Genomic DNA, 23,787 nt, shown 5'->3' with positions numbered 1-23,787 from the left:
TATCTGGTTTCATTGAGTCTGATAACATTAGTGATTCTGGATAACATGGATAAAAATCTTAGCCTTATCATCTGAGCCTTCTACCTGCAGAGTCTTTCTGCAGGAGAGTGCTGGGCCAACAACCCAGAGGTCCATACATTGAAACAAACATCTAACAGTCTATTTCTTTTTTTTTAAGTTATATTTTTGGGCTTTTACACCTTTGCTGATAGAGGAGAGGACAGTGGATAGTGTAGGAGTGGGGGAATAACATGCAGGAGGGGGGCTGCAGGCTGGGCTTGAACCCGGGCCACCCGCTACTTAACCATTAGGCTAAATCCACACCCTAACAGTATATTTCTTAAAGCTGTAGAGTCATAACCCCCCATCACTTACTTTAACTTTGCCTGCCCCATTGAAAGTTACTAACCATAGAACTTTCTGGAGTCCCTGAGCTCCCTTGTCTCGTAGGTTCCTCTGAGCTGCCGTAGACGTCCTCCTGTTGTGGACGTTCCAGACTCCAGCTAATACAGACGTGGTGGACTCCAGCGGCAACAGCTACTACTACTCGTCTGATCTATATCACCGCTTCCTGTCTCTCTTATTCTCCTCTCTCCCTCTTTCCAGACCCAACTGGGTCGAGGCAGATGTCTGTCTAGCATGAGTCTGGTCCTGCTCGAGGTTTCTGCCTGTTAAAGGAAGTTTGTCCTCTCCGCTGTAACTAGCTAAATACTGTGAGGTGCAATGCTCATGGTGGATTAAGGTGGGGTCAGACTGAGTCTTACCCTGTCTTGGTGTTGGGTCTCTGTTCATAATTTGACATAAAGTGGTCTAGACCTGCTCTGTTTGTAAAAGCATCTTGAGATAATGTTTGTTGTGATTTGGCGCTAAACAAATAAAGATTGATTGATTGACTGATTGATAATCAAATCTCAGCGCCACTTGACAGAGAAATCAACGAGGGTTGGTTAGGAAAAGTTACATTTATTGCCTGAAAATATGTTACAAATGTAGTGTATAAAATATAGAAAATGTGAACGTTTTAAAAATGCCTTTCTCTTTTTTAAACGGAGTGGTGTCAAGGTGATCTTTCCAAAGTATCACTTCTTTTTTCTGTCCTCTTTTCATGTTGAGATCACAAAATTGTCCTGTAGTTTCAGCATTCATGCCGCAGGTTCAACATTGACTTGCATCTGAGTTGATTTCCTGTAATGAGATAAAGGAATCAAATAAACACCAACACATTTATATGTTTTGTATTATGACTCGTGATGCATAAAAAGCATCAAAACCAGTACAGTTGAACCAGAGACGTAATTCATTTTCTAATCTATGGATGTTTTGTGACAAAATCTGAAGCCCCTTTAACCACATTTCCACAAGACTCCCAAAACGTATTCCAGATGAAAGTTTGTAGAGTCAGATTCTGAGAGCTGTTGGTTCTGAGACTTTGCACGGTCTCACTCACTTTCTCTCCAATTCCACATTTCTTTTACATTCCATAAACACTGAATTTCAAATATGATTTTTGTTTGCAGTTTCTATCAGAGCCCAACCAGAGAAGTTTTATACATCTTTATTTTTTGAATATGTATTTGTGTTTCTGTTTAGTTATCCCAGAGAGCTTCATGTGAACAGGCTTGGATGCTTGAATATGTTGAGGTACTGAGAATAAATAATCATTTATTACACAAAATAATTAGAAAAGGAAAAAATAAGGCAATTTTTGTTCTTAAAAATGCCTAAAAGATATATAAATATCAACATGTTAAAGGTGACATATCATGCAAAATTGACTTTTTAATGGTTCTTTACCTGAAATATGTGTCCCTGGCATGTCTACAAACCCCCCGAGAATAAAAAAAATCCATTCTGCCCCTGTTCTGATTTCTCCACCTTTCTGTAAATGTGTGTGAAACCAGCCGTTTCAGACTTCAGTGTTTTTGTTACGTAACAACAATATCCGGTCTGTCACGGAGTCAGAGCTCGGAGCTTGTTCAGCCCATAGACTGTATAAAATACAACTCAACCCCTCCTCCGTTTTTAATTACCTGCACAAATGTGTTCTAACAAGGAGCTTAGGAGGGAGGCATGCTAGTTGTAGGCTGTCTTAATAAACACAAAGGTCGGTTTTACTCCCCACGTCTGCAGATTTGAAGATCTAGTGGATGATTTTTATTTGTCATGGATAAGTGCTAGCGCTAATTAGCATAGCTACATAGTTAGATGTCGTAGCTGTAGCTGTGTACCAAGACACACGTCGACATACTGACAAATAAAACAACAAGAAACACTAAATCTGTGACCAATCCTTCAGAAAGGTCCCGCTGCCTTTCTGGCAGAGGGTCGGTTTTACTCCCCACGTCTGCAGATTTGAAGATCTAGTGGATGATTTTTATTTATCATGGATAAATGCTAGCACTAATTAGCATAGCCACATAGCTACATGTTCATAGCTGTAGCTGTAGCTGTGTACCAGGACACACGTCGACATACTGACAAATAAAACAACAAGAAACACAGAATCTGTGACCAATCCTTCAGAAAGGTCCTGCTGCCTTTCTGGTAGAGGTCGGTTTTACTCCCCACATGAGATTTGAAGATCTAGTGGATGATTTTTATTTATCATGGATAAGTGCTAGCGCTAGTTAGCATAGCCACATAGCTACATGTTCGTAGCTGTGTACCAAGACACACGTCGACATACTGATAAATAAAACAACAAGAAACACTAAATCTGTGACCAATCCTTCAGAAAGGTCCTGCTGCAGGCGCCTCTCCATCAGGATCAGATTCTGGATCAGATTCAGAGGGTTGAAGCAACATGATCTGTGAGCAGCCGTGTATATTCAGCCAATATTTAAACATTAGATCAACGTGCTGGAGAGCCGAGGCACATCCATTTCCTGAGGGGGCGTGGTCAGAGAGAAAACAGAGTGTTCTGAGGCGGACTGAAGAAGAGGGTTCTTCAGGCAGACCAAAATCTGATTTCAAAGTGTTTTTTTGAGCATAAACTTTAAAGACATGTTTTGGGGACCTCTTAGACCAATATACATTGATGAAAAAAGCGTGATATGTCACCCTTAACTTACCTCCAGAGGCCTCGGCAAGATGCTGTGGCACCGTTGGAGAGCGTGATGGACTGACGGAAAGAGACGAGGGCTGGGCAGGACATCGGGTACAGGACCCTGAGTCTGGAGCTGGGATAACACACTCTCTGTTGACATAGAGAGGCACGCTGTATGTGTTACATTTTACTTCTACTGGAAAAAATTTAAAAATATATCATAGTTGCAGCAATGTTATTAGTTTGATTGTGCACATTTGTGTTATTGTTACTCAAAGTGGAAATAAAGAGAGACAGAGGATGGAAAAGTAGAGATACAGAGTGGAAGAGAGGATGATAAACTGAGCTGAGGCAACAAAAACAGCCAAAGAGAAAGAAAAACAACATGTCTGTGTGTAATTGATGTGCTTGTAAGTCAGTAGATGAGGGAGTGTGTGAGAAAGACAGGGTGAGGTTAACGGATTCGAGTGTGTATGAAACATGAAGTTGACCTGGGCATGCTGCCAGAAACACACAGACATCCTGGACCTCCAAGTCTTCTATCGTCTGTTGAACAACACAAAAACTGGGATTATTCATCAATCATGTGGATTGCTTTTCCCATTTAGGGTCAGGGGGGCTGGAGCCAATCCCAGCTGTCAATGGGCAAGAGGAGGGGTTCTGACTTGTGCTTTCTAAAACAGGTTTACTCAAAAATGTAATTGATGCCGTATCAAATGAAACAAACTGAGAATTTATTAAAGATATTGACAAACAAAAATCCCTTCTCTAGTTGCTATTAACTTATATTTCCACAAAAGCAACAAAACTATAAAAAAACAAACAAAGCTATGGTTAGAAAATATGTTGCTCTTTGTACTGCTCAGATTAAAGCACACATTGCAGCGCACATGCTCAGTTGCTCACTAATTACCTGCAGCACGACAATTAAAGGCACATACATTCAATTACTCTATGGCTCTAACAGACCAATTCACCTAACAAGCTTGTTTTAGGAGTGTGGGATGAAGCTGGAGTACCCAGAGAGACACATGCACATTTAAACTACACACTGAAAGGCCCTTGCTCAGCCAGGGTTTTGAACCAGGACCTACTTGCTGTGAGGCAAGAGCACTAACCACTGCTCCACTGTAATAATAATAATAATAATACATTTTATTTAAAGGCGCCTTTCTCAGCACTCAAGGACACCGCACAGATATAAATATATACATACACGAATTTACATTAAAGGAAACAAAATCGAGTCAAAAATGAAAACAATATAAACTAACAAGGGGTAAGAAAAAATAGAAACAATAACAAAATGACAGAGCAATTGGAGTCAGACGGAGTAGGCGGTTTTGAACAGATGTGTTTTGAGTTGTGATTTGAAATGGGGGAAAGAATCTGTGTTTCTGAGTTGAGGTGGCAATGAGTTCCAGAGACTGGGAGCAGAGCGGCTGAATGCTCGGCTCCCCATAGTGGTGAGACGGGCGGAGGGGACAGACAGGTGTATGGAGGAAGAGGATCTGAGGGAGCGGGAGGGAGTGGGAACATGGAGGAGGTCGGACAGATATGGGGGGGCGAGGTTGTGGATGGTCTTGAATGTCAACAGAAGGACTTTGAATTGAATTGAACTGAACAGGGAGCCAGTGGAGCTGTTGGAGGACAGGAGTGATGTGGTGGATGGAGGGGGTTCGGGCAATGATACGGGCAGCTGAATTCTGGACCAGTTGGAGTTTATGGAGGGATTTGTGAGGGAGGCCGAAGAGGAGTAGACGGTGGAGTCTTAAATTTAGGGTTATTATACTTTTCTTTTTAAATATCTTAAGAATGGGCGATCCCTCTGCAACTGAGTTACCAAAATTTAACTAAAGTAGATTAAAAAAATTATAAAAAATAAATGATATTCATGTGTCACAGCTTTTCCTGAGGTTTTTGTCTTTGCCATAAAGAAACACCTTTTCCACAGGTGTATCTACAGACTCCTCACGTGTCAACTGTTCGGGCTGACAAATGACTTTTATCATGAAGGCCAAAGTGGAGGAGGAGATAACAGTCATATCAGCACCACTGGTAACTCATTTTTAATCAAAGCTGAGAGAGGTCTGTGTGAACAATGGTCCAAAGATGTGTCTTACAATTTCAATGTCTGACTGACATGCAAGGTCAATTCAGCAGAATTAGACAGTTTAGTGTATGTATAATGTATGTATATGTATGTGTACACTACTAGTCAAAAGTTTGGACACACCTTCTCATTCAATGGTTTTTATTCATTTTAATTATTTTCAACATTGTAGATTAATACTGAAGACATCAAAACTATGAAATAATCTGGTTTTACCATAATCTGGATTACAACAGTAGTCAAATAGGGCTATCCATTGTGTACTAACCCTACCTCTGAACAACACAACTGATGGTCTCAAACACATTAAGAAGGCAAGTCATTCTACAAATGAACTCTTGACAAGGCTCATGTTCATTAAAAACCATTCCAGGAGACCACTTCATGAAGCAGACTGAGAGAATACCAAGAGTGTGCAAAGCTGTCATGAAGGAAAAGGGGGCTACTTTACAGAATCTAAAATATAAAACAGATTCTGCTTTGTTTAACACTTTTTTCTTCATTCAATAATTCCATATATGTTCTTTCATAGTTTGGATGTCTTCAGTATTAATCTACAGTGTTTACAATCATTACAATAAATACAAACCCTTGAATGAGAAGGTGTGTCCAAGCTTTTGACTGGTAGTGTATGTACAGTCATGGCCAAAAGTTTTGAGAATGACACAAATATTACATTTTCACAAAGTCTGCTGTTTCAGTTTTTATAATGGCAATTTGCATATACTCCAGAATGTTATGAGGAGTGATCAGCTCAACCGCAATTAATTGCAAAGTCCCTCTTTGCCTTGAAAATGAACTTTATCACCAAAAGCACATTTCCACTGCATTCCAGCCTTGCCACAAAAGGACCAGCTAACATAATTTCAATGACACACAGGTGTCACACATATTAACACAGGTGTGGGTGTTGATGAGGACAAGGCTGGCGATCAATCTGTCATGATTGAGTGACTGGACACTTTAAAAGGAAGATGGTGCATGACATCATTGTTCCTCATCTGTTAGCCATGGTTACCTGCAAGGAAACACGTGCTGCCATCATTGCATTGCACAAAAAGGGCCTAACAGGGAAGTTTATAGCAGCGAGTAAGATTGCACCTCAGTCAACCGTCTATCGGATTGTCAAGAACTTCAAGGAGAGAGGTTCAATTGTTGCCAAACAGGCTCCAGGGAGCCCAAGAAAGTCCAGCAAGCGCCAGGACCGTCTCCTGAAGGTGTTACAGCTGCGGGATCGGGCCACCACCAGTGCAGAGCTTGCTCAGGAATGGCAGCAGGCAGGTGTGAGTGCATCTGCACGCACAGTGAGGCGAAGACTTTTGGAGGAAGGCCTGGTGTCAAGGAGGGCAGCAAAGAAGCCACTTCTCTCCAGTAAAAACATCAGGGACAGACTGATATTCTGCAGAAGGTACAGGGACTGGACTGCTGAGGACTGGGGTAAAGTCATTTTCTCTGATCAATCCCCTTTCCGATTGTTTGGGGCATCTGGAGGAAGGCTTGTTCGGAGAAGACGAGGTGAGCGCTACCATCAGTCCTGTCTCTTGCCAACAGTGAAGCATCCTGAGACCATTCATGTGTGGGGTTGCTTTTCGGTCAAGGGAGTGGGCTCTCTCACAATCTTGCCTAAAAACACAGCCATGAATAAAGAATGGTACCAGAACGTCCTCCGAGAGCAACTTCTCCCAACCATCCAAGGGCAGTTTGGTGATGAAGAATGCCTTTTCCAGCATGATGGAGCACCTTGCCATAAAGCAAAAGTCATAACAAAATGGCTCGGGGAACAAAACATTAAGATTTTGGGCCCTTGGCCAGGAAACTCCCCAGATCTTAATCCCATTGAGAACTTGTGGTCAATCCTCAAGAGGCGGGTGGACAATCAGAAACCCACAAATTCTGACAAACTCCAAGCATTGATTATGCAAGAATGGACTGCCATCAGTCAGGATTTGGTCCAGAAGTTGATTGACAGCATACCAGGGAGAATTGCAGAGGTCTTGAAAAAGAAGGGTCAACACTGCAAATATTGACTTATTGCATGAATTCTGTGTAATTCTCAATAAAAGCTTTTGATACTTATGAAATGCTTCTAATTGTATTTCATTATACCATAGAAACATCTGACAAAAACACCTAAAAACCCTGAAGCAGCAGACTTTGTGAAAATGTAATATTTGTGTCATTCTCAAAACTTTTGGCCATGACTGTATCTATCCTCATCAGGCAGAGGAGTGTGTTCAGCAGCAGACTGCTCTCCCAGACTTGCTCCAACAGACTCAGGAGCTCTTTGAACCCCTGGCCATTACACTGTTTAGATCCCCAAAGTGGAGGCACAGGGGAAACTACTCTGGACCTAAGCATTTCCATTGCACATAACACTTATTTCAGTCCTTTTAAATGCACATTTGCACCTTTACAGTTTTTGCACACAGCGTTTCTGCTCTCTGCTTCTCATGCTTGGATATGAACCACCTCCATAAAGGACACTGCTGTGTTTTGAAAAGTCAGGGACACCGGTTTCTTTTAAAGTTTATGCTGTTGCAAGTTTAACTTTTTTGAACAGGTTTTAACTGGATTATTTTATAAAGGTTCCATGTATGGAGGTTAGATCTAGATTGTTGAAAAGGTGCGATTCAAATTTTTTGCACAGGTTTGATTTTTATTGCAGGCTTAATTCTAATAATAGATCAATAAAGTTAGGTTTAATATAATCTTATTAAAGGCTTAATCTATAATCTTGCAAATATTAGAGGGGGGTTGTATCATATGTCAGATGTTATGCGCCCAGGTTGTTATTGCAAATGAGAATTGGTTCTCAATTGACTCACCTGGTTAAATAAAGGTTAAATAAATAAATAAATAAACAAGAGGAATAAATCTCCCTCACGATCAATTAAGTATCCATCTACTATCAATCTCACCAGAGCAGAGCAAGCTGCAGCACAAGCAGCAGCAGTATTTGACACTTTTCCAGCCTCAACTAGGCGTCAGTTTCTGTTACCACAACATCTCAGCCCATATCATGATTTATTATTGTTTGGAGTGATGACTTTGTGACAAGGTTTATACCTTTCGTGTGGAATTTTCATAGTCGTATATATATGTATGTAAGAATGTTCAACTCTTGTATTCTTCCAGTCTAAGTGTCAGGGGCAGAGTCACTTCTCCTATGTCAGCTGTGGCTACTGGGGGATAGACGAGAAAGGGTCAGTGTAGTAATCAAGGTCTCTCCCCATGTTCCTGTCTTTATCTGTGTGTTGTGACCGACTTACTGTCTCCAGACTAGAGCACCGCTCTTCTTCCCAATTGTTTTGTATTCTATTGTCCTAATATGAGTACCTAACTGTAGTGTCGTCTTTGGGTGAATAAAGGTACATGCCTGAGGACTTGTCTAGCAGAACTGACTTGGCATTGCACTGTTATGTTATTTCTCCTCAATCGAGTTCTACATAAACTATCTCAACGTAAGCCGTCAGAGTCTCCTGAGTCTTCTGTGTCCAGTGTCCAGTTGATTTATGAATTCCACCACACCTTTAATCCGAGTTACAACACACCAAGCAGACAGCTTTAAACTGAGCGTGACAGAAATGTTTCTCAAGGTAAGACAAAGTTAAGCAAGAACTTTCCAATGAAGAGCGGGTGACAATGACAACCAAGCCTGAGTGAGAATCACAGAGACTAAGAGGAGGAAAAACATGTCTTGAACTGCTTTCATCATTAAGGTCTTAACACAAACAGCATTGTTTTTCAGATGTGACGCAGAGAGCTCTGGCAAACAGTAGTTGTTTTCATCCAGTTTTATGGTTTAATTGGCTTCACTTTTTGGACTTTGGGGGAATAAATACTTCCTTTTCAGAGCTAGCAGGCCTTTAACAAGCCAATGAAGGCAGTTTAACAGAAAAGCAAAGATTTCTGTGTTAGGTAAACCACATTCTCATATTTCTCCACCCAACTACCCGTCACAGTGAAATAAAGAGGCATGAGTGTGTGAAACGACTTTAGTTTGCTTATTTTTAGTTTGTATGGGAAGTCTGTTCTCTCTTGGGAAAGTAATCAAATCAAGGAAATTATATTTTGAAAGACACATTATCTTTTTTTTTTTTAGTTTTATGAGATAAAAAAAAAGATATTTTGGACTCAGGATTCAATAATCAATTTTCTTTGGACAGAATCGAATCAAACTGAACCGCATTGAATGGAATCAGGTCGAATCGTTCCATCCATCCATCCATCCATCCATCCATCCATCCATCCATCCATCCATCCATCCAACCATCCATCCATCCATCCATCCATCCATCCAACCATCCATCCATCCATCCATCCATCCATCCATCCATCCAACCGTCCATCCGTCCATCCAACCATCCATCCAACCATTCATCCATCCATCCATCCATCCATCCATCCAACCATCCATCCATTCATCCATTCATCCATCCATCCATCCATCCAACCATCCATCCATCCATCCATCCATCCATCCATCCATCCAACCGTCCATCCGTCCATCCACCCATCCATCCAACCATTCATCCATCCATCCATCCAACCATCCATCCATCCATCCATCCAACCATCCATCCATCCAACCATCCATCCATCCATCCATCCATCCATCCATCCATCCATCCATCCATCCATCCAACCATCCATCCATCCATCCATCCATCCATCCATCCAACCGTCCATCCGTCCATCCAACCATCCATCCAACCATCCATCCAACCATCCAACCATCCATCCAACCGTCCATCCGTCCATCCAACCATCCAACCATCCATCCATCCATCCATCCATCCATCCATCCATCCATCCATCCAACCATCCATCCATTCATCCATCCATCCATCCATCCAACCATCCATCCATCCATCCATCCATCCATCCATCCATCCATCCATCCATCCAACCGTCCATCCGTCCATCCACCCATCCATCCAACCATTCATCCATCCATCCATCCATCCAACCATCCATCCATCCATCCAACCATCCATCCATCCATCCATCCATCCATCCATCCAACCATCCATCCATCCATTATTTTCACCGCTCATCCCGTTCGGGGTCGTGGGGGGCTTGAGCCTATCCCAGCTGACATTGGGCTGAAGGCAGGGTACACCCTGGACAGGATGCGAACCTATCAAAGGGCTAACATGAGAGAGACAGACAACCATCCACACACACTCACACCTACAGGTAAATTAGAGTGACCTATTAACCTGGTGAGAATGTTTTTGTTCATGTTTTTGGACTGTGGGAGGAAGCCTGAGAACACAGAGAGAACCCACGCATGCACAAGTACCTCTTTTCCACCAACGTGAACCGGGTTGTATTTCCGGGCTGGTGCTCGCGCTGGTTTGGATCTGGTTGAACTCGCGAACCAACAAGGCACCTGTTTGTATTTCCACCCACTTGAGCCCGTGGAAGAGGCACGTCATGACGTCAGATTTACGTGACCGCTTTTCCCAGCAGCACTAGCGCAAACTTTCCCTTACTACAACAACGATGACGGACAACGGCAGCTTGTCTCCTCAGCCAACCACTGCTTTGCCTTGGAATCCATTAGTCTCTTCTGTTTTTTCACTGCATGGCTGAAACACGTTTGGTTTGTGTTTTTGATCACGGCTACCCCGCACGTCGCCCCTGACGTAAGCGGTTTGCAGTTCCAGACCAGCAAGAGTTGGAGCCGCTCTGGAACCGGTTTTCCCGGCTGGGAGCCGGTTCACTCACAGTCCAAACAAATGAAAAACAGTTCTCAATTGAGCGCCGGCTCAGAACCGGCCCTGAAACTGCCTGAGTCAAAAAGGGGTAAAGGAGAACCTTCTTGACTTTTAGGATTATCTCTCTGATGAGCTCACATATTGAATCCAGACAGTTCTCTATCCTCACCTTACAAAGGGATTTCATCGCCGCAGAGTCCATGAAGCTGACCGAGCTGAGGTCAAGAACCAAGCAGTGAGTGTACGTCCATGTCTGGGCTGAGACTGAGGCAGAGGAGGAGCCTCGAGCTGGGTTCTCGCTCTGAGCTCGGCTCGCTGCCTGGAAGAGGAGAGGGAAAAGAACAGATTATTTCTATGTCACAGTGGAGTACAAGGTATAATGAGTACTTGTGGAAATTCTTTATATCAGACAGAACGACCAAAGTGCAAGGACAACCATTCACCATGTCAGCTGTGCACACCATGGAGGTTCTGTGTGTTCACATATGGATGGACTTTATGTTGAAGGGATGTAATCTTTGTGAGGAGAAGATAAAATGTTGTGCTGGTGCTCATCTGGACTCTTTGATTTTCCTGATTACAATCATAATCTCATCTCTCACTGAGTCTATCACTCAAAATCAACCCTTGTTTACTGATGCTCATGACTCGCTCCACTCCTTTGTCCTTTCTCTCTCTATCCCCCGATTATAGCCTTTTCATGCTCTGCCCTGTGTGTGTGTGTGTGTGTATGTGTGTGTGTGTGTGTGTGTGTGTGTGTGCTGGCACCTGTCTGATCTCTGTGAAGACCAATTCAGAGTTGGCAAAGTATACAGGGCAGGACAAGGAGAGCAAAGTCACACCAGGAACTTGCTGTGCCTGTTGATAAAACACATGATAAAGACACACAACATGTGAATGACATTCTGTAGCACATAGCCTACAGCTACACAACTACCGGAAATAATAAGCCGTTTTTCGACCAGGGGGAACTTTATCCCGGAACTACGTGCGTTTCGACCGGACTGACCAGGGTCTAAATTTAGTTCAGGGGTAGATAATCTCACCCCTGAAAAGCCCCTGCTATGGGGGTAGTACTTTTCCAAGGTCCCGGGGCCATGGGGGGCAAGGCCTGCAATGCTGAACGTGTCTGATTGGTCGGGCATTCGTAGTGTTTTCATCGGACCTGCCATGTTTAAAACACTGCAATTGCACGCTGCAGTGTTTCCTTTTTCATTTTGCTACAACCGCGGCTATTACGAGATCAATATGAGTGAGAAGAAGATCTACGACTGGTGGGGCGATGAGGAGGTGCAGGCCTTGCTTGCAGTGTTCGCTGAGGAGGAGATGAAGTGGGAGTTGTGTACGGCTGTATGGAACGATAAGGTGTACGTGAAAATGTCCGCAAGACTTACTGAGATGGATGAAAGGCACACTGGGAAGCAGGTCCAAGAGAAACTAAAGAAACTGGAGCAAGATTACAAAGAGATAAAGAGCACAACAGCCGTAGCGGGTCTGACCGGAGGACCAGCAAGTGGTTTGACTGCCTGGACGCCCTCCTCGGACACCGGCCATCAAATTCCACCCCAGCTTGTGCAAAGGATACGGCCAGCGGCTTGCTCGAGGCCATGTCTGAGGACGTGGATAGTGAGGCTGACTGAAGGTAAATTACTCAATACATGACCCATGTTTAGCTTTGTAGGAGCCGTTACCTTAACTTATGTTGTTGTTAGTCTAGCCAAAAGCTAACAATCGCTACATGCTAATCGATGCTAATGCTAGCAGTTAAATGTGTATAACCATGTGGCAAACACAGGCCACATTGTTCGTATGTCGTCTTATTGAGCCAAAACTTGATGTTTGTTTGCATCCCTCGTCCTGTGCCCTCAGTGGACTGTCGAGGTAAACACAACTTCTGCCATACCTGCCAACATTGGACTGTGATAAATAGGGAGGTTTTCTGGAGTATGTTAAAATCAGCCTATACCCAGCAACCCCGTCCATAATGACTGAACTTCAGATTAATACATTTAATAAACAGATATGTAAGTCAAATACTTTAAATGTCTCTTCATGTCAAGGTTTGCAGTAAAATAAAATAATGAAAACATACAACATTAAAAAATCCATGTCTTACAAATATGACAACATTCATCAACATGTTGAAGAGTGAGAATATAGTGAGCCACTGCAGTGAGGAGTTACACACACATATTCCAGATAGAGGGATTTGTGTTGACACCATATTTTGATGTTAACACCATTATAGTATTATTTTAATGCAGGAGTCTCTGTAACATGAATCTACATCTCTATGTGCTTTTTAAACTCATTTATCTGGGTCCTTTAAATCCTATTTATGACCTACAGGTAAATATGATCTGACCTACAGTGACCTCTGCATCCTCAGCCTCTGCTGCTCTCTGCTCTGTATTTAAAGAAGGAAGAGATTTCCTCTGCATCTCCACCTGAGGTTATCAGGTAGAGTTTAGTGATTTCATAACTTCACCTGTGATATTGTGATAGTGACACTGTCAGCACTCTGTCATCAGATTCACACAGCTCTAAACTCTCCTGATGAACTTTAAAGAGGATGCTGCGTTATTGCACGTCACAACTTAAGTTACCTATAAGAACAGGGCTAACCCACTTTAATGAGGGATGATCAAATATTTAAACAGAGCAGAAGTTTGTTGAACTCATAACAATTCAAAGTCTAATGAACACTTCAGCCACCAGTGTCACAGATCTACCTGTCACTCTGTCTGTGTTTACCTGCTGTCAGAAATCATCTCATGCAGCATCTTTTGGATCAAACCATCTACAGGGAGAGGAGGGGGGGAGGTTTTGGGGTTTGAATATAAGGCTCAAGTAGAGGACTTCTTGAAAAAGAAGTTGAGGGACACTCATTTGATTGACATCAACATGAAATAGGGAGAGTATCGGGAGAAAGAACAACTCTGGAGTACAGCGGGAGAATAAGTTCAAAAGCGGAAGACTCCCGCCTAAATCGGGAGTGTTGGCAGTTCTGCTTCTACATACCACATAAAGATAAAATACTGTTGAAATGAGTATGTGCTGCAGCCTCACACTTTTATTTGTGCAACATTGTATTTATTTGTGTGTTTTGGTGTCTTTTCTTCGACCCAGAAAAGAGGAAAAGAGATCGAGACGCCAGCTTCCTCGACGCCCTGAGGGACATGGATGAGGCCAACCGACAGATGGTTGTCATTTCCCCAAACAGTCCAGTGTACTTATGGTTACTGATGATGAACAAGTGTACAGTGTTTAGGATTGCATTATAGATGCAATCCCAGACGTACGTCATCTAATTCTAAGCTCCCAGGAATTTTAAGGTATAAAGACTGACTTAGGCAAGGCAAGACTTATTTGGCTATCCCTCAATGCTAAGGCTTTATGGTCTTTACTGAAGAAATAAAGTAGATCTTAGCTAATCTCTACCATGTAAGATCATAAAAAATAAAAAAGACAATATACAAACGATGTATCAACATGTGAGTCTGCATACACCATCACTAATGCATGATACTTGAATAAGCACACTGAGGGGAATCGTGTAGCAGCCAAACAGACCGAGTGAAGAGAGAATCAAAGGATTGAACAGAGAACAAAATGTTGACATGAATTCACTGAAGCTCAGAGCCAACACAGACGCTCTTTGGTGTTTTGATGTGAGACATATGGTGGTGTTCAACCAGGGATCTATTTATAAGGTATTTGGACTAAGAAACAGTTTTACTGTTAAGAGTGTTTCATTATTTTTTACAGAAGACAGACCCTCTGTGGAATACTTCTGTTGTAGTTTATACTTGTTAAGGTCATCCTAATCTAATCTCAGTATTTCAAACTCTTCAGCAGAAAACTTCCGTAATCTTAAAACACATTTTAAATCTGCTGGAATTGAAGTTAAGGACTCAACATGAATCTGTAATTGCCTCCCGGATTGTGTGATCTGATAAATCTGATGTACACATGTGCAGACATTGCAGATTACATAAAACATGGACATAGTATCAGTGACATCACCCTTTGGTTTATGAAGCAGAATTTCTTAGCCTATCAACGGCGGTCGCCATATTTGAAATGTTGACTCAACCTAACTTTTGGTCAACCGAGCAATAGGCTAACCCAAGACTTCCACCAGATCTGCGTCCGGTCGGTCTCTGATCCGCTGCAGTCCGGCTCCTTGCTCTCTGGTCCATCAACACCCACCGGTTGCGTTTTCAGAATGCAGCACAGAGCAGGACCTCTGCACAGCTGGATTCAGGTTTTCCTGCAGTAATCACTGAATCAAGGATTCTCCTCCTCCTCTCCTCATCCATGTTGTCTTTCTGGTCCTCTGAAAACCTCTGACCTGTTGACTCCAGGTCTGGCTCCGCTCATCATGACTTTGGTTTGTTGTTATAGTTAAGTGAAATACAATCTGGTGATAACACAGAGTGTTTTATTCTGAAAATTAACCGGCTGTTTTCATTTTGTTTTGGTGAAACCTGACTTCCTTTCTCTTTCCATCTGCTCTGTTGAGATTGATGCGTCGTGCTCCGGCATCCAGCAAAAATAGAAGTCTTGTGTATCTGATCCGGAGGACTCAGACCTGCCGGATCAGAGACGCAGATGGAATGCAACAGAGTGGATCCAGTGGAAGTTAACACATAGACTAGAATAGAAACCTATCAGAACTGGTGCTGTGACGGATCGGAGACGGACCGGACCTGGTTGAATTTGGCTGAAAGAGGTGGAGTTGAGGCGGGCCTTAAGCTAGCATGCTTGCACGCTTGCACATGCATGCATGTCAGTCGAGTCAACTGTGCCCCTTATTATGCAAAATTCATAACCTTCGTATCCCCAGAACTAATGAGTTATGAAAAACATTTGTCTTCTGTATCAGGCTGTAAACATGTTTATTTTTGCTACTTGAATAGGTGTGTTTGTGGCTCCTGGTGCTGTTGAAACCAGCCTGGTGGACACTCAAGGAACTGCAGTTTTTAAGCACTTATGTAATGGCTTCATCTCTGCCTCTTGGCAGAGATGCACAAGAGATACTGTGGGGGACTCAATATCTACAGTTATTTCAGTAATAAGGGTAAATATATGCCGGTCCACAGTCTGCAGTCAGCTGAGAACATCAGAGATCATGTGAGGTCAGTGTGAATCATCTCTTCAAATCAGTAAGGCATCCAGAGATTAGTCATGGTGCACTGTGGTTGAATAACAGACTATTATGCTTGTCTTTATTTTAAAATATACTGTATAAGTATGATAATATAATTGTATTATAATTATATATAATTGTATATTTGAATATTTTAAGCCTTTTTGGCGATATGGATACAAGAGAAGAGTGTCCAATTTACCATCACTTTAAAAGTTCTACAGAGTAACTGACAACGCCCTAGCTCTAACTAGAAAAATGCTTCTCAAGATATAAAACAAGAGGAACAATAGTTTACTTCTATCTGTACCTTAAAACTGAAACTGAGCTAAGAGCAAAGGCTTGAGGCAGAGGGAAACAGCTTCCTTGGCTTGATCCTGAGTTAAAAAATCTACCTCCAGCACCTCTGGAGCTCATTAACTGGGATGTAATCCAGTTTCTTGACCCATACACAATTCAAAACGTGATATGTTGAAAGGGTTTAATGAGAAGGTACAGAGATTTGCTCTCATCAAAGTGGCAGCAGTCCAAGTTGGGACATCAACAGAGACACAAGCAGAGAGATAAGCTTGTTTTTGTTCTTTCTGTGTCTGAACATGAAAAAAGGGATAAAGCATGCTCATTTTTAAACTTGATGGAACTGATGGTTGGTGGTTTTCTTAAATCTTTGGACGACAGTTTTTGTCATCAGGATTTTTCTGTGAAGGGCCTGAACTTGCCGTTTGTGTCTTAAGCTCTACATGCTGGCTCCAACTCTGTAAAGGTTCAGTACCTTTTGTTATAGCTGTACAGAGACCAGCATTTCTCCCTTCATAGATATATTTAGAAGTATGTTTTGGGACTTCAAGTCCTTCATTAACAAGTGACAATAAATGAGTAAGCTAAGCTCCATCTGTTCCTCATCTCATTGTCTGATATTGGAGTAAACTGTAAAACTCCAATAACTGATGTAGATCATTTAAACTGTCTTTGTGTCTGAGAGTCAGGTCCCCTGTCTTCTCTATGGATGACATACCAATGCAATGTAATGATAATGATAATTAATAATAATTATATTTGTAGAGCACTTTTCAAAAACCAAGTTACAAAGTGCTTCACATGGGCAGCAAAATAAAACAAGCAGTTCGTAAAATCACATAAGTCAAGATAAAGAAATAAAGCATATTTTAAAAGCATAAAATTCCACTAAAAGAACTCTAAATGAGTATAATTATTTTGTCAAGCTACCAGACAGATGGAAACATGATACAAAATACAAAGAGTGCTTTTGAAGTTTTGGACTTTACCTCATGGTAGTCCTCCTTATCTCAGATCTTAATGTTACTCACACACCTTACGCATCATTACAATTTGACTGTGAGACCTGAGTGATAGATTGAGTTTACCTCAGAGTAAAGTTCCACATCTCTGTAACAGTCTGTACCCGGAATATGACCCAAAACAACAGTGGAGGAGCTGAAAGACAAGAAGGAGATAAAAGGCGAGAGAGATGGTGGAGAATATAAATGAGCCAGTCTGCCTGGGAAATGAGTGGGAGGAACAAAACTAAACTTTTCAGATGTATAAAAGATATTTTTAAAAATGAGAAAATGTGAACAATACAAATTGATAACAAAAGAATGCTTCTACTTTTTAACACTGAATTCATTGCTTATATGAAATTCATACATTAATGTTTCTTCAAGAACAAAGACCACAAACAAGCCGTAGTCAAGTTTTGTTTTTAGTTGTTTGATTATTGTCTTTTTAGATTTGTTTGTATTGTGTGTTCTTAGATCATCCTGCCTAGGGACCACGGATGTAAATTAGCTCCTTTAGCTAACTCTTGCTCAGCAGTTGTGCTGTGCATGCTCCCTGTCAAATAAACTAAAAACTAATAGTATCACAGAAAATGCAAAAAGTAAGTACAGATTTCAGTTTGTAGTAAAGTAATGATATTTTTTAACCTCAAGACCTCTGCTGCAGATCTCATTAAAAAGTGTGGTCAGATAAAGTTTTTGAACCAGTGAATAATTGGAAAGTCTGGCCAGCTCTTCATGACATCACCTGAGGGGTATTAAACCTGATTAATTCAAGATAAATAAAAAGTATGAATGTTGGCAGTAATAAAGCGATGCATCACATTAATGAAGTAATGATTGACTGATGTATAAGTCTCCATGAAAGGGAGATATGAAGGTATCATTACTGACTGTTGCGTCCTGTAGACGAGTGTGAGCAGAGAGAAAACCACAGCCAAGGCCAGACCCAGGTCCAGGTTAAAGACCAGCGTGGAGATCAGTGATGCCGTCCACACCAGCTGCAGGGAGACAGAGGAGCTTGGTCAGAGGGGATGTGGAGACTCTTTTGTTCTGGTTTAATCCAAAGAAAACTCATTTGTATGACTGCATGTACAGTATGTGTATACTGTATACTGTATATGTGTGTGTTGCCCACCAGGTCTAATCTGTCAGCCTTCCAGAGCACACACACGTCTTTGAACTGAGCCAGCATGCCCTGTAGGTTCACTGTGATGATCACTGCCAACACTGCCTGGAACAAACACAGCAAGAATTTAGACTGAACACTGGCTGAGACACGTGAATCATCCTGACAGGCCGTCTCCTCCAGATGGAGAATGACTTAACATTTCTGAGAACATCTTCACTCAAATGCTCTATTATTCATGTTGGTAGTTTGTGAAAAGTTGGCACAGACAAACTTTTTTTGGCATTTATTCCTGTTAAAATACAACAATGGTGTCACTGCATACAGTAGAGTTGTGTCTAGTTGAATAAGTGGTCGTCTGTACTTAATATTTACTTTAATGACAATTGTTACTCTTACCCTGTACATTAGAAAAAGGAAAAACTGTACTTTGGACTCTTTTCAATTCTAAAACAGGTAAATTACTTCAACTGTATTGTATTTAAGGTGAATATTGGTGTTTCTTTACATCATTGGCAAAATGAAGACTAATTTCAACCTAAACAAATGGGACTCGAACACATAAAGAAAGTTATTCATTTAAGTATGTAAAATGTAAAAAAAAGTATTAGGACAAATCACATCTTGCCCTGAAAGGAGATTTCAAACTAATAACGGTGCACAACAGGAGCAACTTGTAGAGACATGAACACAATAAAACAGCCAACATTATACTGAAAACATCTGAGAAGATTCCAAAGGCGTTTTTCAACCAGAGGAACTTTACCCCTGAACTACGAGTGTTTCAACCAGTGGACCCAGGGTCTAAATGTAGTTCAGGGGTAGATAATCTCCCCCCTTAAAAGCCCCTGCTAGGGGGGTAATACTTTTTAAAGGTCCAGGGACTTTCAGGTGGCAGGGCCTGCAATGCTGAACGTGTCTGATTGGTAGATTAACCGCAGTGTTTTTATTCCTCCCTCCGTCCACAATAACATCACACACATCTGTGATTCACTTGATTTCTCTTTCTTTCATTAGTTTTTATTTGTTCTATCTTTTTTGTATGTGTGTGTACTTTTCAAAAGAAGAAGCTGTGATTCTCTTGATTTAGCAGCTTGTAACAGTAGTCTTCTCTCAGCCCATCGTGAACGCGTCTCTCTTGGTGTTACGGTTTTAAAAGTGACCCTGTAAACTGGAGACCTTCAGCTGAACGTGTCAGTGTTTGTGGAGTTTACACAGCTGTTGAAACACAGAGGGAGTTCCTGGGAATGCAAACTAGTTTAGTTTTTATTAAGATTTCAAAATATCCTCGTCAGATATTTAATGATCGTCTAAAGACGTTTATGAGGGATGCATCCAGCTGAAAGTCTCCAGTTAACAGGGTCAGTGACACTGGTTTTTACGATGGAGCAAAGCCTGTTATTTCAAGTAACTTTTAAAAAAAAAATTGTTAGAAATTAGTTCTTATCTCTAAAATATGACGTTAAGTATTGTAAGCATTGCAAAGAAACACCTGATGGAAATATCCTTTTATGCTGGAAGTACATTGCAGTACTTGTACTTTTCTGTATTTACTTCATTATCAATCAATCAATCAATCAATCAATCAATCAATCAATCAATCAATCAATCAATCAATCAATCTTTATTTGTATAGCGCCAAATCACAACAAACGTTATCTCAAGACGCTTTTACAAACATAGGAGGTCTAGACCACTCTATGTCAAATTATGAACAGAGACCCAACACCAAGACAGGGTAAGACTCAGTCTGACCCCGCCTTAATCCATCATGAGCATTGCACCTCGCAGTATTTAGCTAGTTAAAGTGGTGAGGAAAAACTTCCTTTTAACAGGCAGAAACCTCAGGCAGAACCAGACTCATGTTAGACAGCCATCTGCCTCGACCGAGTTGGGTCTGGAAAGACAGATAGAGGGGAGTAAGAGAGTAAAGAAGTTGAATCAGTACTTTTACTTTCACCAGAGTTTTTATATACGAACATCTGTAGTTCTCCTTGATCAAATAATCTGTGCACTTAGTGACCTCTGTACACTCAGCTCAAAAACACACAAAGTGTATTTTTGTTGAGTAAACCCTTTACAAATACGTACAATGTCTGGAAACTGTATGACAGTTAATAATGTTTGTAACGTCACAATGACCTTACCTTTGGCAGCTGCTCAAAGAGGTGACCAATCTCCAACAAAATAGTTAAGATCACCAAAGCTGATACCAGACCTGCCATCTGAAAGAACATGATATTAAGACAACAGACTATAAATGAAATATAACTTGATCTGAGTCTTTGGCAACATTACAGAGTGGATTTGGGTTTTCGTGTGTACCTGTGATTTGACACCAATACTATCCTGAACCATACTGCGAGAGAAAGAGCAGCTGACTGCAAAGCACTGGAACGTTGCTCCTATGGTGTTACACAGAGCCAGAGCCAGCAGGTCCTGAAGCAGAGACAGCATGTTGAAAACATACACAGCTGCTTAGAGATGATGCTGAGGAGTGAAAGCAGGGTAACTGGTTGGCCTTTGGTTATCAAGTGATTATCTTCCTGAGTTTAAAAAGATTTAACAGTTACATTTACAGAATGTGTATGTCCTATATTAGGCTAATGGCCCTGTGATTAAATTAGCTGTTATTACCTACCTTTCAGAAAAACACAGTATAGAGACTGTATAATGTAAAATTATTAACAACCAAGCTCTTCTCTTCTCTTCACTAAATTAAATTCCCCAAAGCTGCTCACTACTTTCAGTTTGTGGATATTTACTGAGACCTGACCATCTTGTGTTTGTTTGGAGCTTGTACCTCCAACAATGATCTTCCTCTTGTGAAACCTCCAAGAATACTTGACTCACAGAGCAGTCCATATTTTTTTAACCTTGAAGGACATTGGTTACTCTGGTTATTCTCTGATTTAATCATTTTGATAATCAATAACAGCTGCAATAAACCAGACCCCTTTTTACACAACAAAACTCTGAGTGAAGACAGGAGCAGTGTTGAAAGAACAGAGAATGGACCTGCAAACTGTAATGAAATGCTGCTTTGCCATTTTTTTTACTGAGGATGAACCATGGCAGTTAAAACAAGCTTTGATGGATGGATAGGTGGGTGAAATGGATGGATGGATGGGTGGGTGGATGGATGAAAGCAAGGATGGATGGATAGATGGAAGCATGCAAGGATGGATGGATGGATAGATGCATGGATGGATGGATGGATGGATGGATGGATGGATGGATGGATGGATGGATGGATGGCTGGATGGATGGATGGATGGATGGGGGGATGCATCGATGGAAGGATGCATGGAAAGAGGATGGATACACGGATGGATGATTGAATTGATGAATGCAAATATGGATGAATGGACGGAGGATACAAGGATGGATGGATGGATGGATAGAGGATGGATTGATAATGCATGGATGAATGCACATATGGATGAATGGATGGATCTGTGGATGGATGAATGGATTGATGCATGGATGGTTGCATGGGTGGAGGAATGGATAGATGGATGGATGATGAATTGATGAATTGATGGAAAAAGGATGGATGCATGGCTTGATGGATGAATGCATGGATGTATTTTGGATGGATAAATGGATGCCTGAATGGATGGATGGATGCATGGATGGATGCATGGATGCATGGATAGATGGATGGATGGATGGATGGATGGATGGATGGATGGATGGATGGATAGATGGATGGATGGATGGATGGATGGATGGATGGATGCATGCATGTTTGCAAGGATGGATGGATGGATGCATGCATGTTTGCAAGGATGGATGGATGGATGGATGGATGGATGGATGGATGGATGGATGGATGGATGGATGGATGTTTGCAAGGATGGATGGATGGATGCATGCATGTTTGCAAGGATGGATGGATGGATGGATGGATGGATGGATGGATGGATGGATGCATGCATGCATGCATGTTTGCAAGGATGGATGGATGCATTCATGCAAGGATGGATGCACACATGGATGCAAGGATGGATCACACATAGATGCAAGGATGGATGCATACATGGATGCACATATGGATGAATGGATTGATGGATTGTGGATGGATGGATTGATGAATGAATGAATGCAAATATAGATGGATGGATGAATAGATTGACACATGGATGGATGCATGGAGGATGGCTGCATGGATGGATGCATGGAGGATGGCTGCATGGATGCATGGCTTGATGGATGAATGCATTGATGGATGGAGGATGGATGGATAGATGCACATATGGATCAATGGATAGGTGGATGGATGTTCTTAATTCTTTTACACCCTCAATCTCAGCTGAAATATCAGTTCAAAGTTTTTAGAGTGTACCTGACTCGGGTCCACTTGATAGTTGTGTTTTCGGGCAAACACTGAGCCCATAGCTGAGAGGAAACTAAAGCCAACAAGAGCCACACACAGAGCTGGTATGAACAGCTCTCTAGCCTGAGAGAGAGAGGGAAGGACTGGTAAAGAAAGGCTGGAGAAAAGGAAGAGAAGGAAGCAAAGAGATGTCAACATGATCAACACAGTGACTAAGTCATTTTTCGAAGTAGAAAACGGAAATACACATCAATAGAAAATATGACCTCCGGTTGAGGAGTCACCTCTGCGATCACTCATCAAGATGACTACGTTACTTTAAGCTATCAAGGCCAACTCAAAAAAGAAGCTGAATGAGAGTCAGATGTACTGTGTAAGTTAAATTGTTAGAAAGACTACAAGACTTGGATTATTATAGTACAGGGTTATAAATAATGAAAACACTGGTTTGAAAACATTAACACAGTATAATGATACAAATGTGCAAGTAGTGACACAATATCATGACATTGTCTTCTTTTTTAATCTATTAACTGCTGAGGTATTGAGCATAGCTATGCCATAAACTAATCACAATAAAACATTTTGCCTGAAGTCTTTAAAAAAGTGAAACTAACAGGATCTATCATTATAAATGTCTGCATGCAAAACAACAGAAAATAGACCATGACTGTGTCCTACTGACCCACTGGGTATGTGTCCAACCACCTGGACTCTGTACTGTCCTGCCAGATCCATCTGCACTGACAGGACGGTGCACAGGACAATCTGTGGGAGAAAACAATGGACATGACATCTTCTGCACAGAATGAGCAGCTGAGAAAACAAAAATATACAAATTTCTACATCTAAATGTTAGATCAATCAGTCTGTTCCTGCACATGTCCACGGAAGTACATGAACACACACTTGATCATAATGTGATATGGTCAGTCTGCTGTTACAGCTATCTTTCAGACCCGTGGTTGAAGCGGTTTTGAAGCCTGC

General features: G+C 41.5%; 1 protein-coding gene across 1 annotated transcript in view; it reads right to left on the bottom strand.

Annotated features, from left to right (window-relative positions):
• Positions 1-947: 947 nt before the first annotated feature.
• The window catches only part of LOC117821170 (solute carrier family 26 member 6), a 36,739-nt gene continuing 13,899 nt past the window's right edge, over positions 948-23,787 (bottom strand). The window contains exons 7-18 of the mRNA XM_034695252.1: positions 23,486-23,568; positions 22,810-22,957; positions 20,787-20,900; positions 20,609-20,686; positions 18,471-18,566; positions 18,227-18,333; positions 17,420-17,489; positions 11,651-11,740; positions 11,052-11,201; positions 3,538-3,592; positions 3,072-3,196; positions 948-1,185 (exon numbers count right to left, since the gene is read on the bottom strand). Coding sequence (XP_034551143.1) covers positions 1,156-1,185; positions 3,072-3,196; positions 3,538-3,592; positions 11,052-11,201; positions 11,651-11,740; positions 17,420-17,489; positions 18,227-18,333; positions 18,471-18,566; positions 20,609-20,686; positions 20,787-20,900; positions 22,810-22,957; positions 23,486-23,568 — 1,146 coding nt within the window. The 3' untranslated portion in view covers positions 948-1,155. The remainder of the gene's footprint in view (positions 1,186-3,071; positions 3,197-3,537; positions 3,593-11,051; positions 11,202-11,650; positions 11,741-17,419; positions 17,490-18,226; positions 18,334-18,470; positions 18,567-20,608; positions 20,687-20,786; positions 20,901-22,809; positions 22,958-23,485; positions 23,569-23,787) is intronic.

The sequence above is a fragment of the Notolabrus celidotus genome, chromosome 11 (genome assembly GCF_009762535.1).
Source record: "Notolabrus celidotus isolate fNotCel1 chromosome 11, fNotCel1.pri, whole genome shotgun sequence".
NCBI classification, from domain to species: Eukaryota; Metazoa; Chordata; class Actinopteri; order Labriformes; family Labridae; genus Notolabrus; species Notolabrus celidotus.
Note: the sequence above shows the minus strand (reverse complement) of the source record. Positions and strands in the feature narration are given on the sequence as shown.